This window comes from Agaricus bisporus, assembly GCF_000300575.1.
Source record: "Agaricus bisporus var. bisporus H97 unplaced genomic scaffold AGABI2scaffold_2, whole genome shotgun sequence".
In the NCBI taxonomy this organism is placed as follows: Eukaryota; Fungi; Basidiomycota; class Agaricomycetes; order Agaricales; family Agaricaceae; genus Agaricus; species Agaricus bisporus.
Window position 1 is genome coordinate 2,967,633 of NW_006267355.1, and position 11,162 is coordinate 2,978,794.

Consider the following 11,162-nt stretch of genomic DNA (forward strand, 5'->3'; position numbering starts at 1 on the left):
TGTGACACCTCTACAGCCTCGGCCTTTCAATAAGCCCAAATGTTAAGGAGGTTTTCCCTCTTTGTGAATCATTCTGGAATCAGCGCTATGTAATTCTTAAATGTGCGTCAAAGTTCGAAGGGAGTAAATGAGAGAGACAATTGCGGCCGCCAGCAGATTCTGTGCGCCTGCGCTCAGTCCGAGACAAACCCGTCCGTAGTTCAGCTTACCTTTAAACTCTTCGACTTCACACCAGCAAATGTATCGGGCCGTTCGGTTTGAACTTTGAGATCCCATGGACCATGGTAGATCTATGCAGTTTGCAGAGGGGGGCGCGTATGAAATCTGGATTATACTTTGAATCCAGCTCTCTACGGGAAATTATCGATTATCACCCACGGAACACTCATTACACAGGGGCCTTGACACCAGGCTTGTGGATAGAGAAAATGTAGCCGGATGAGCTGATATCGATCACCCTGAGTTACGGTCAATTTTAAATTAGACCGGCCGGAATGTCGACCGGCTCGGCTTTCTTACCCTTGACCTTGATCAATCAGTTTTGTGCGGATTTATGTTCGGCGCTGGCAGCTGACATCCTCCACTACCACTGCCCAACTCCCTCATTTCTGATATCGGGATGGCTACTGAGGAGAGCCCTCTTCTAACAGAGGCGCTGGCTAGCACCAAGCATGAAATCGTATACCAACGCTTTTCTCCGACTTACAAAAAATTTCTTGTCGCCATTGTCTCTTGGTGCGGCTTGATGCCCTGTATGCGCTGTCATTTTCTTGGCAGAATTTTGGGCTTATTACTCTGTCTTTAGTATTCATTTCCGGGACTTTTTACCCCACCATACCCACCATTGCGCGTGACTTGAACACGTCAGGGCAGAATATTAGGTGTGCCTTCTCTCACTGCGTTTCTCGAATATTTAATTTATCGAAATGAAGCCTTGCAGTTAGTTTATCAGTCTTTGCTGCCGCTGTTGGAGCGTTCATCTCCGCTTCTTACTCCACATTTTGTAAGTGTCATTTTAGGTAGACGTGCCTTACCATCAGTCGAACTCATTAACTTGCCAGATGGACGACGACCAATATACCTTTTCGCTCTTCCTTTATCGGTTGTCGGGTCAATTGGTGTAGCAACTTCACAAACTATGCCGCAACTTTTGTTTTGGAGATTCTGGCAATGCATTGGAGCGTCTCCTGGATTGGTAGTTGGTGCTGGCGTTATAGGGGATATATATAAATTGGAAGAAAGAGGTAGCGCCATGGGTTTTTTCTTCGCTGTGAGTATCGAAGCACTGCGTGTTTATGACGATATTCAATTCACCTATGCCGCCTAGGGTATCCTATTAGGTCCAGCTCTGGCACCTCCAGTGGGAGGTATGTTTGAATATCTGTATTTCATTTGCATTGAGTTAATGAATTGAATAACAGGGTTTATGGCGAGTTATGCTTCTTGGAGAATTATGCAACAACTCCTTGGATTATTCTGCCTTGTCGCTTTTGTAATAATACTCCTCGCTTTTCCTGAAACGAGTCACCCTGGTGCCCGTGGTATCGATAAAGTTCGTCAGTCCGGTGAAGTCAGGCGTAGTTGGCTACCTAGATTCGTGAATCCGCTCAAGCCGCTCGATTTACTACGCAGTCCCAATATCTGTTGTGCAGTGAGTCTTCTGTTTCGGAATTTGTTCTGTTCTATGTTACTTTCTATAACGTAACCTTCAACTCTGTTGTTATCAGGTTGTTGCCGGCTTTTTCATTCTACTTACAGATTATGGTAGTTATCAAAGCTTTCCAAACGATCGAGTTCACGGTGCTGACGATTCGCAGTTTTAATTGTTCCTATTGCCTACACAATTGTCAGTCAATTCTTCAATAACTTACAAAGGTTCAAAACTGACCAATTCGTTCTGTAGGGAAAACGTTACAATATTGTCGATGAAGCCTTGATAGGGGCATGTTTCCTTCCTTCAGGTGTTGGTAATATGAGTATGTCATTCTATTCCTGTTTACGTCGTTCGCCTCCTTAACAACTGTATGAGCTAGTTGGCGCGCCTCTTGCGGGACGTATCTCGGATAGAGTCATCGTTCGCTGGAAAAAGAAGAGAGGTGGTATTTGGTACCCCGAAGATCGATTAAGGGCAACCCTGTTGGGTGGACTGCTACTGGCTCCTTTGTCTGTTCTTGGGTGTGGTTTGGTTACACATTACGTCCCGGGGAAAATAGGGTTGGCCTTAAATATGCTCTTCTTCTTTTTCAATGGGCTCGGGGTATGTCTCTTCCAGTTCGCTACTATATATGTCTGACGATATCTTATAATCACAGGTCGATATTGTCCTGAGTCCAATAGCGGCATATAGCGTTGATATAATGCATTCACGAAGTGCTGAAGTCATGGCCTGTGCAAAGTAAGTCCTTGATAAAAGTTCGTATGTGTGAGCTTGCTTTCAACTTAGCAATAGTGGTTCTCGTTCACTTCTTTTGGCTTTCGCCACAGCTGGAATAATGCCAATGATTAATGCTTATGGGTTCCTAGCAACCACTGCTCTGTCAGCAATATTGACATGGATGGGATTTGGGTATGTCTCATCCCGTTGGTTACGTCTCTTGAGTTTGACAATTCATCAGGCTTCTCATTTTGACCATGTATTACGGCGAAGAGATGAGAGCTTGGGCAGACGTCGGCTATTCTACGTCTGAAAACAATTAAGGTACATATTGAATTGATATTCAGCAATGTGTCCGTTCGTTTGACATGCGGTATCAAAAGATTCAAAATTGCGTAAATTAGGGTTAAATCCAGTTGCGCATGTATCATGACGGTGGTGAGAGGAGGGAATCGACTGCATAGTGATCTGAGGCTTGTCAGGGAAAGCGCGTGTTCTGAGGGACGGTTGATTATAGTATCGCGCAATTTGTCAATGACTTTGCTCTTTACAGTGTCACGAGCTTCAAGCGCCGCTGCGACCAGTAGGTTGCCAACAGCGGCCTTGCTATTTCTTCGGTATTTTACAATTTATTATTGTGGGAGAACTCCCGGGAGAGATCAACAGGCACCATAAGGCAGTGACTGAGTGCTACCAGTTCTAGCGTTCTTAAATAGAGCCAAGTCTTCAATGGAATCTCCCTTCGCTTTTGGGAACGGACAGTCGATGGAGAGCTTTCGGTGCCAGTATTCTCCCACGTGAATATTGCTTATCAGAGTCGAGGGTTACACGCATATTAGTCACATATCATATACAACATAGAACATTGGTAGGTGAAATATCTATGATACAATTTCTCCGAGGTTTCTTCTCATCCGGAATTAATAGCATCAATGACCACGGGTTTACAGGTTCGCTTGTGAGACTAAGCCCGCGCCGTCTAGCACTTGCACTCATCAGGCTTGCATCCGCAGCTACGACGTTCGGCAATTAGTACAAGGATCTCACATGAGAACTATCTTCACTCACCTATCGCCACAGCCGCAAGAGGACATGCCACAGTGTTGGTTCTTCGGAACCTCATTGTTGCTGCAACATTGGCAGTTGTTGGCGCAGGCACATGCCTCACCGCATTTAGATGCACACTGGATGTTTGTATAAATAAAGGCTTTCCAAGCTATACCATATTGCAGTGCTCACCGTGGTAGCCGGCATTGTCAAAGTCTTAGAGATAGTAGTAGGTGGATGAGTGATGATAAAAGTCGCAAAGAGTAGAAAGTCTGTTGACCGTGAAGACTACTTCTTGAGTTCGACCCGCCTTTTATATCTACCAGTCACGCATCGCTTACCAAAAGAGTCGGACTGTGCTCTGTCAGCGAACAGTCATTGCGCGAATTTATGGATGACCACTATTTATAGACGCCACCGCGAACAGCCAATCAGGACGTTGAGTGAATTTGTGGATGCATCCGAATTTGGCACAAATGTCTCGGGGTTGACATACGTGGTGCAAGGTGGTGCACAAGATTTGAAATGCGGACCACGGTGGCCTGAAATGGTCTAGTGAAGCATCCACAAAACCCCTCAACGCTATTTTTCGGTCTCGTCTCGAACTTTCGATCACTTGCGTAGGATCTATTAATAATGCTCATCCGTAAAATCGCGCAAATGACTGTTCGTTGGTTTTGCTGACGCAACGATGCCTGGGCTGAGTGTGTCTGACTCAGAAGAGCCTGTGGCCTTTAGATATAAAAAGGGTCGAGCCTTGAGTTAGGTTTCTACAACCGGAATCAAACTACTGTTATCACCCAAACTTTCATATCATTTTAAACAATGCCCGCTACCATGGTATGTGCCACGATTCGCAGCTAGAAATTCTCAGGCTTTTGACTAATTGTTGTAATCAGTGTACTTTCAAGTGCGGTGAGGCATGTGCCTGCACCAACAATTGTCAATGCTGCAAAGACAACAATAACTCTACCGTTCCGGTGAACCAGGGCCACTGCGGCATTGATGGCTGCAATTGTGGAGACGCGTAAGTATCGCCAAATTGAACATCCCATAGTGATAATTGACGGTCCATAGATGCGCTTGCACGCGTGAAGGTTGCAAGTGCCACTGAACAACTGTATTTTGGACTAAACCCGAGCCCATAATTTTACTTCTATTTTCGCTTGCAAAGGAGAAGTTGTAAAGTATTACTTTGGTTCATTCATGGCGAACATGTAGATGAATTTACGCGAGCGTTCTTATATGCGTAGTTGAGGATTTATGATATAGATACTTCTTTATTTAATGAAGTTGAGGAATTGTATTTTCTCAATGATGAGACCGAGCGCTGAGAAATCAATGGCACAGAGAGCTCTTTCAACCTACAAATGGCATAATGATATAACCGTGAATGCCGATCCGAGTGTTCACGAATTTGACAGAATCATGGCTCGTATATATCTACCCGATGAACTCCAAACGTCGTCTGATGAAAGGGTTAATGGCTGCCAGCAATGGACTTGGTGGTAAGTTCGCTTTCAAACTTGGTATTAAAGGGTGGTCCGAGTGTTTATACGATTATATAAATCCTGATTATTCAGAGTTCGATAGTAAAAATCTCAAAGATCATCCATTCATATCTGTGATATTCGTAGCAAACACAGCTGGACCGAGGTGCGTTTTCCCTCGAAGAGTGGAATACTTCAACGACAGGTTGTGTCCAACTTGACTCTTATAAGTGTCGTATGGTGTCGACTTTCCCCTGGTTTCGTCTTTCGATTGTCCAAATACTGGCCATAATTCTCCTCACGGGAGCTGATATTAATTCCCGAATGCGGAGAATGCCTAAAACTGAAGAGGGATAGACGAGCCTCGAAGTAATAGTATCTTTAGTCGCCCATCCTCATAAGCAACTATAGATTATCGCAAATGAAAACATAACGACGCGCGCCGTGGCAAACCCAGGTGGAAGAATTACACTTAACTCCTCCGACCTCTAATTGATCCAATATGCATTGCGAGTCCCGTCGACGTTGCTGCTACGCGTGACAGAATCAAAAAATCCCCCGCAGTTTCTTCGCCGCGGCATCATGAGCAAGATACATCCATCAGCAGGCACCGATTCGGATTCATCGGCAACACTTTCCAATCGACTTGGCGCCACGTCTCTACAACGTTGGTGCCACGAAAAGACGAAGAATGCGGAGTAGTAAATCGGGATTCGGAAATGGATAATGTATGAGGGCTGAGCATCGCTGACGTTTCTGTAATGGGTACAACCGAAGATAGTCTCTCTCCCCCGGGTTTACTTGATTGTTGATATAGAAACCTGTTCCATCGGAAGCCTTTTATTATTGCTGGGCATACGGAAAAACGCTAGTTGATGTGATCGCAGAGCGCGCTGCGGACAAGCGGATGTAGCATCAGGGAGTTCGCTGAGGGAGTACAAGCGCAGTCTATATATGAAAGCAACGAGTGTCTTGGGTAGAATTTTGGTTAGCAGAGTCCAGACAAGCTTTCCTTCAAACACGTACTGTTTAGTATTTGCCGATGATTCATTGCTCCATATCTACGGCCATTTCATTGAGATGATAATTGAAGCAATAAGATTTTGCGCTGCCATACGAGTTCAAGGAGCCTTCTCTGCGGTACCAGTGGTATTTATTACGATACTCCGGGGAGTAGCGAGAGATTTTTTTGGACCAGCTCGCCAGAATTCTTCGCCAAGACCGGTAACAAGCATGTTCGTCGGATACAAAACTTGCCGTAACACCCCAGAAAAAGCTCGAAGCCAAGATGCTGAGGATGTGATTTTTGCTCAGAACAGACAAGGCTAGCCGGTGGTGAAAGACCCGGATCCGGAGACCAAGACATATTCGATATTGACCGATAGTGTGATTTTAACGTTGAACGCTCAAGCACTCAATATCAACAGTGGGACAAGTTGTTGTACCCGAGGTGAACCAAGATCAGTTCCGAGTTCCGGCAACTTCATTGCCGGGTTTGCCGGCTGGTTTGGGTATCGAGCACGGCTTGGCCTTACCGTTATCGTATGCTTGCTCTTATGAGCGCTACGGTGCTCGGGTACCTATCATGACGCGGGATTTAACGCAGAAGCACGTCATGAGCCAATGAAAACGGGGAGTGGAGAATGGTGTTTCAAAATCAGGCAGGTGGAATCCTGAATACTCCCCTACACTCCGCTAACCCTTTCCGTCTCTCAGTGCATTCTAATCGAGCATAAACGTCCTGTACCTCACCAATCCTTCTTCTTTTCTCATGTATCACCCACCTAGACCCCTGCAATTACGCCCTGAATACTTTGGCAAAGGCACCGTCGACGTTGCGCCGGCCAAACCCAACGAGGGACCTGTCCGTAGACTTGCTGTAACATCCAGCACATTCGTCGAAAGACCCGCAGAAGGCATTGACACGACCTCTGACATCGTCTCCTACGCTGCAAAAAAGTACGGAAAGCTGAAAGCCATAGGATGGCGGGACACCATCAAAATCCACGAGGAACAGAAGGAAGTCAAGAAAATCGTCAGTGGAAGCGAAACCACACAGACGAAAACGTGGAAGTTTTTCGAGCTCAGCGACTACAAGTATCTCAATTACATGGAGCTAGAGGAGGCCATCTCTCACGCAGGACGTGGTCTAGCGAGCTTGGGGATCACCCCAGACCACGTCTTCAACATTTACGCCTCGACTGGGTTAGTGTCGCCCATCCTCTACGTTTGGCTGTGTTGACTTTATTCCAGGCCGTATTGGCAAATCATATCGCAGGGCTGCGCCCTTATATCAACTCCTATCGCGACGGCATACGACACGCTTGGCGAGGCTGGCCTCGAACATTCGCTAACCGAGCCCGAGTCCATCGGTCTATTCACTGATGCTGATCTCCTCCCCACCGTCCTCAAAGTTCTTCCTCGCACTCCCACTGTCAAGTTCGTCGTCTACGGCGGCTCGCCTAAAAATGGCATCATCCAACAAATACAGTCTGTCCGCGACGGCGCCATCAGAACAATCCATGTCGACGAATTGCTGGCTATCGGCAAAGACATTGATGTCGCGACAATTCAAGACCGCCGCCCTACAAAGGATGTGATAGCTTGTATAATGTACACAAGTGGTACTACTGATGCTCCCAAGGGCGTTTGCCTTTCACATAGCAGCCTCGTTGCCTCCGTTGCCTCAGTTCACTTTATGCTCGAACCTCACTTTTCCCCCGGTGACAGATATCTTGCCTATCTCCCTCTCGCCCACGTACTCGAATACGTTGTTGAAATCGCTGCGATGTTTTTGGGTCTCACTACGGGATTTGCGCGTTCGAAAACCCTCATGGACAATTCAGTCAGGAATTGCAGAGGCGATTTGCCGAGTTTCAAACCGAATATCATGGTCGGTGTTCCAACTGTATGGGAAACGATGAAGAAAGGGATCATCAGCAAGATTAACGAGTCTGGGTGGCTCGTCTGGGGAGCTTTCTGGGGCGCGATGATGTTGAAGAGTGCTAGAATACCTATGTTGGACAGCCTCGCGGATAGATTTGTCCTTGGATCAAGTCGAAATGTCGTAGGCGGTCAATTGCGATTTGCTCTTAGCGGGAGCGCATCTCTGAATGAGGAGACACAAGATTTCTTGACCAAGGCCGTAGGACCTTTAATGCAAGGTGTGTCTCGTTTTTTCCCCTCTCACCATGGTCAACTGCCTACACAATATTCATATTGAATGATCTATGTAGCATATGGAATGACCGAAACTTCCGGAATGTGTAGTGTTCTTCCGCCAGAGCTGTATCGAACCGGTTCTGTTGGGCTCCCGGCTCCCTCGGTAGAAGTGAAATTTATAGACATACCGGAGGCGGGGTACTCTTCTCGAAACAATCCACCCACCGGTGAGATCTGCATTCGAGGACCATCGCTCTCGAAAGGATATTTCAAGAGACCGGACTTGAACTCGGATGAGACGATCTTCGCGAAAGATGGGTGGTTCAGGACAGGCGATGTCGGACAATGGAATGAAGATGGTACTATTTCACTCATCGATCGGTGCGCCTTATTATTTGTTTTATTCGTTTTTTGATACATCGTTTGCTATAGCATCAAGAATTTAATCAAGTTACAGCACGGAGAATATATTGCTCTGGAGCGGCTTGAGTCGATCTACAAGTCTTGTGAACTCGTGTCCAATATCTGTGTATACGCTTCTGCGGAAGCGAAGCAGCCCCTCGCAATTATTGTTCCGCACGGCCATAATCTCAGACATGCGCTATCGTCCATGAAATTTGCTCCATCCCCTTCGACGTCTCTGCCGGAATTATGTGAAGACAAGACGGTCAAGAATATGATATTGGATGAATGCAATGCGATGGGAAAGCATTGTGGATTGCGACAGGTTGAGGCTTTATGTGATGTCATCCTGACACCGGAGGAGTGGACGCCGGAGAATGGGTTGTTGACGGCTGCGCAAAAACTTCAGCGGTCAAAGATTTCGAAGGCGTTCCAGGGCGAGATTGATGTGAGTGTTTTTTTTTTCATATTGTTGTTATTGTATTGAAGGGCGTTTAGATGGTTTACAAGGGCCAGAATTAGACGGTTTTCTTTTGTGTACTTGTATACTACCTTTTGCGTCATTATAGTTTGGGTTTGGAGCTTTTCATTATCATAGCCGCATCTGCGCGGGTTTGGTCGGAAGAGAGGATATTTTCTTTCTTTATTGTCTGAGCCTTGTGGGTTCAGTGTAGACTGTTGGTCGATAAATAATACCAATTTGTATGGTGGTAATCCATTCACCAAGCCTCGGTTCGCGAATCCTCTCGCTCTCAATCATTCCTTAAGTAGCTAAGTTGGGACATGGGACATTTCTAATGGTTTTGACACAACCAATGACCTGAGCGTTCCGTCGCCCAAGTTTCTAGAAATTGACTGCCACCCAGATTCAGCTAGATCACTCAAGTCGAATTTAGTTCATGCCGGATGTGAGCGCTGAGCTTCCACCACTGAATTGATAACGTTCATGTTGAACATGTGATACTTATGTTGACTATTTTCGGCATTGAAATGAAAAGACTCAAGACTGTCCCTATAGCTATTATTTGGGTATGTTAAAACGGGAAGCCCGCGCTTCAGTCATTGGCAACCACGGTGCGCCCACAACCCAACCAAAGGTCTCCTCAGCAAGGTTCCCGAATGTCGTCGCCGGAACTTCTTCGAAACTGCGATTATCTTCGTGTGGATAATTTTCCATACAATTTCACAGCCAAACTGGCAGGGCTGTCTCGTATCAACGAACAGGTCGCCCAAATCGACAATCATATTGACGAGTTGCACAAATTGCGTGGCTCCCTCCTCCACCGGTCCAACCAGTTGCGCTCCCCTGTCTATGCGTTACCAGACGAAATCGCCTCTTCCATATTCTTTCAGTCAATTGGCTCAGAAGCGAGTGGGCCTACGTTGCTCCGCCAAGCCATTATATTGAGTTCAGTTTCTGCTCGATGGCGCCACATCGTATCGGGAACACCAGCTTTTTGGAGGAAGATAGATTTAGAAATCGAGAGGGGCCAACGGCCAGTCGACTTCATCGCTTCATTGATCGAACATTGTGCTTTACATACTAAATCCCTCGACGTTTCCCTTGTCAACCACGTCACAAATGAAGATGCTGTGGACTATCTTCACCCAATCACCAAGGTCCTTTCCTCTCCCGACGTAACACAAAATGTTAAGACTTTAACCGTGTCTGGTATTCCAACCCACTGGGCGCCCTTGCTCTCTTCCTTCTCGTTCCTTAATGCCTTGAGCATAAAGGATGGCATAAAGAAACCTCGCACATCTAGCCCTGTGATCGCGTTGAAAGCGGTCGAATTGGGAGGGCTCCGTTCATTGACTCAAGTCCATATACACGTCAACACCATTCATTCGATTACTTTGCCTCCTAGCGTGGAAATCCTCCATCTAGTCACCTCAAATCCGGACTTGATTATACCCGTCCTTTATCAGTGCCCGCACCTGCGTGAAGTAGAATACGAAAATCGAGACTCTTCCCGTGCAATTTCGTTTCCTGAGCCTCTCAACCTCAGGAACCTCAAAAAAATGGTCTGGGTGGCAAACATAGGTGTCGAGACCATGGATTCTGCGCAAAACCTGGGGATATCCGCCATGGAGAATCTGGAGCTGACCCAATTTTCGGCGCAATCCAGCGTAGTACCCGCCGCCATTATCGCCTTTTGTCATCGAGGCGCCGCGAGCCTTTCGACACTTATCCTCCATAATTTCTCGAGAGAGTGGTCAGTGACCCAATTACGCCAATTGTTCCGACACAGTCTCCCGAATCTTCAAAAATTGGAGCTCCGTCGTTGGTCATACCAACCTTTGCTTGAAGCTGTTTCTGCACTGGGAGACGAACATGATAATCCAGCAATCGCATATACACCTGTCCTTCAGTACTTGACTCTAGGTGACGATATGAGCACTGAAGGCGGATTCGATCCAACTCCTTTTTTCAGGGCGCTTGCAGCCCTATTGAAACATCGGAAAGCAGGCATCAACTTCCCGTTCCACCTCACCTTATTCACCTACTTTACAACGGAGAATGACCTAAAGAAGTTACCCCAATCATTACGAGACGAACTGAAATTAATCGTTGATACTCGTCAAGTGAAAATCATACGATGGAGGAGACATATACCGTGGCTGGTGCCACCATCTATGTGAGGCGACGCCGGAGTGGTAAATATGGTTCGTTCCCCACACGTTCT

The 11,162-nt window shown here is 46.5% G+C and overlaps 5 protein-coding genes across 5 annotated transcripts; 4 read left to right on the forward strand and 1 right to left on the reverse strand.

The window, feature by feature from the left end:
• Positions 1-619: 619 nt before the first annotated feature.
• On the forward strand, positions 620-2,864 carry AGABI2DRAFT_200631 (hypothetical protein; the record flags this gene model as incomplete). The annotated part of the gene is made up of 12 exons (XM_006458706.1): positions 620-752; positions 806-881; positions 933-1,003; positions 1,062-1,270; positions 1,328-1,367; positions 1,422-1,651; positions 1,728-1,764; positions 1,818-1,846; positions 1,904-1,976; positions 2,034-2,214; positions 2,450-2,566; positions 2,616-2,864. The coding sequence occupies 12 exons, from the start codon at positions 620-622 to the stop codon at positions 2,695-2,697; spliced, it is 1,278 nt and encodes a 425-aa protein (XP_006458769.1). The 3' UTR covers positions 2,698-2,864.
• A 489-nt stretch (positions 2,865-3,353) lies between these two features.
• Positions 3,354-3,679, reverse strand: AGABI2DRAFT_64958 (hypothetical protein; the record flags this gene model as incomplete). Its single annotated transcript, XM_006458707.1, has 3 exons — positions 3,354-3,387; positions 3,443-3,558; positions 3,614-3,679. Coding segments are annotated over 3 exons (216 nt in total), but the record flags the coding sequence as incomplete, so codon positions are not given.
• Positions 3,680-4,203: 524 nt separating this feature from the next.
• On the forward strand, positions 4,204-4,711 carry met2 (metallothionein 2). The gene is made up of 3 exons (XM_006458708.1): positions 4,204-4,261; positions 4,321-4,448; positions 4,499-4,711. Exons 1-3 carry the CDS (start codon positions 4,247-4,249, stop codon positions 4,533-4,535), a joined length of 180 nt encoding a protein of 59 aa, XP_006458771.1. The 5' UTR covers positions 4,204-4,246; the 3' UTR covers positions 4,536-4,711.
• A 1,971-nt stretch (positions 4,712-6,682) lies between these two features.
• On the forward strand, positions 6,683-8,997 carry AGABI2DRAFT_149127 (hypothetical protein; the record flags this gene model as incomplete). The annotated part of the gene is made up of 5 exons (XM_006458709.1): positions 6,683-7,116; positions 7,165-8,075; positions 8,148-8,454; positions 8,506-8,923; positions 8,974-8,997. 5 exons carry the CDS (start codon positions 6,683-6,685, stop codon positions 8,995-8,997), a joined length of 2,094 nt encoding a protein of 697 aa, XP_006458772.1.
• Positions 8,998-9,594: 597 nt separating this feature from the next.
• On the forward strand, positions 9,595-11,118 carry AGABI2DRAFT_115791 (hypothetical protein; the record flags this gene model as incomplete). Its single annotated transcript, XM_006458710.1, has 1 exon — positions 9,595-11,118. One exon carries the CDS (start codon positions 9,595-9,597, stop codon positions 11,116-11,118), a length of 1,524 nt encoding a protein of 507 aa, XP_006458773.1.
• Positions 11,119-11,162: the final 44 nt, after the last annotated feature.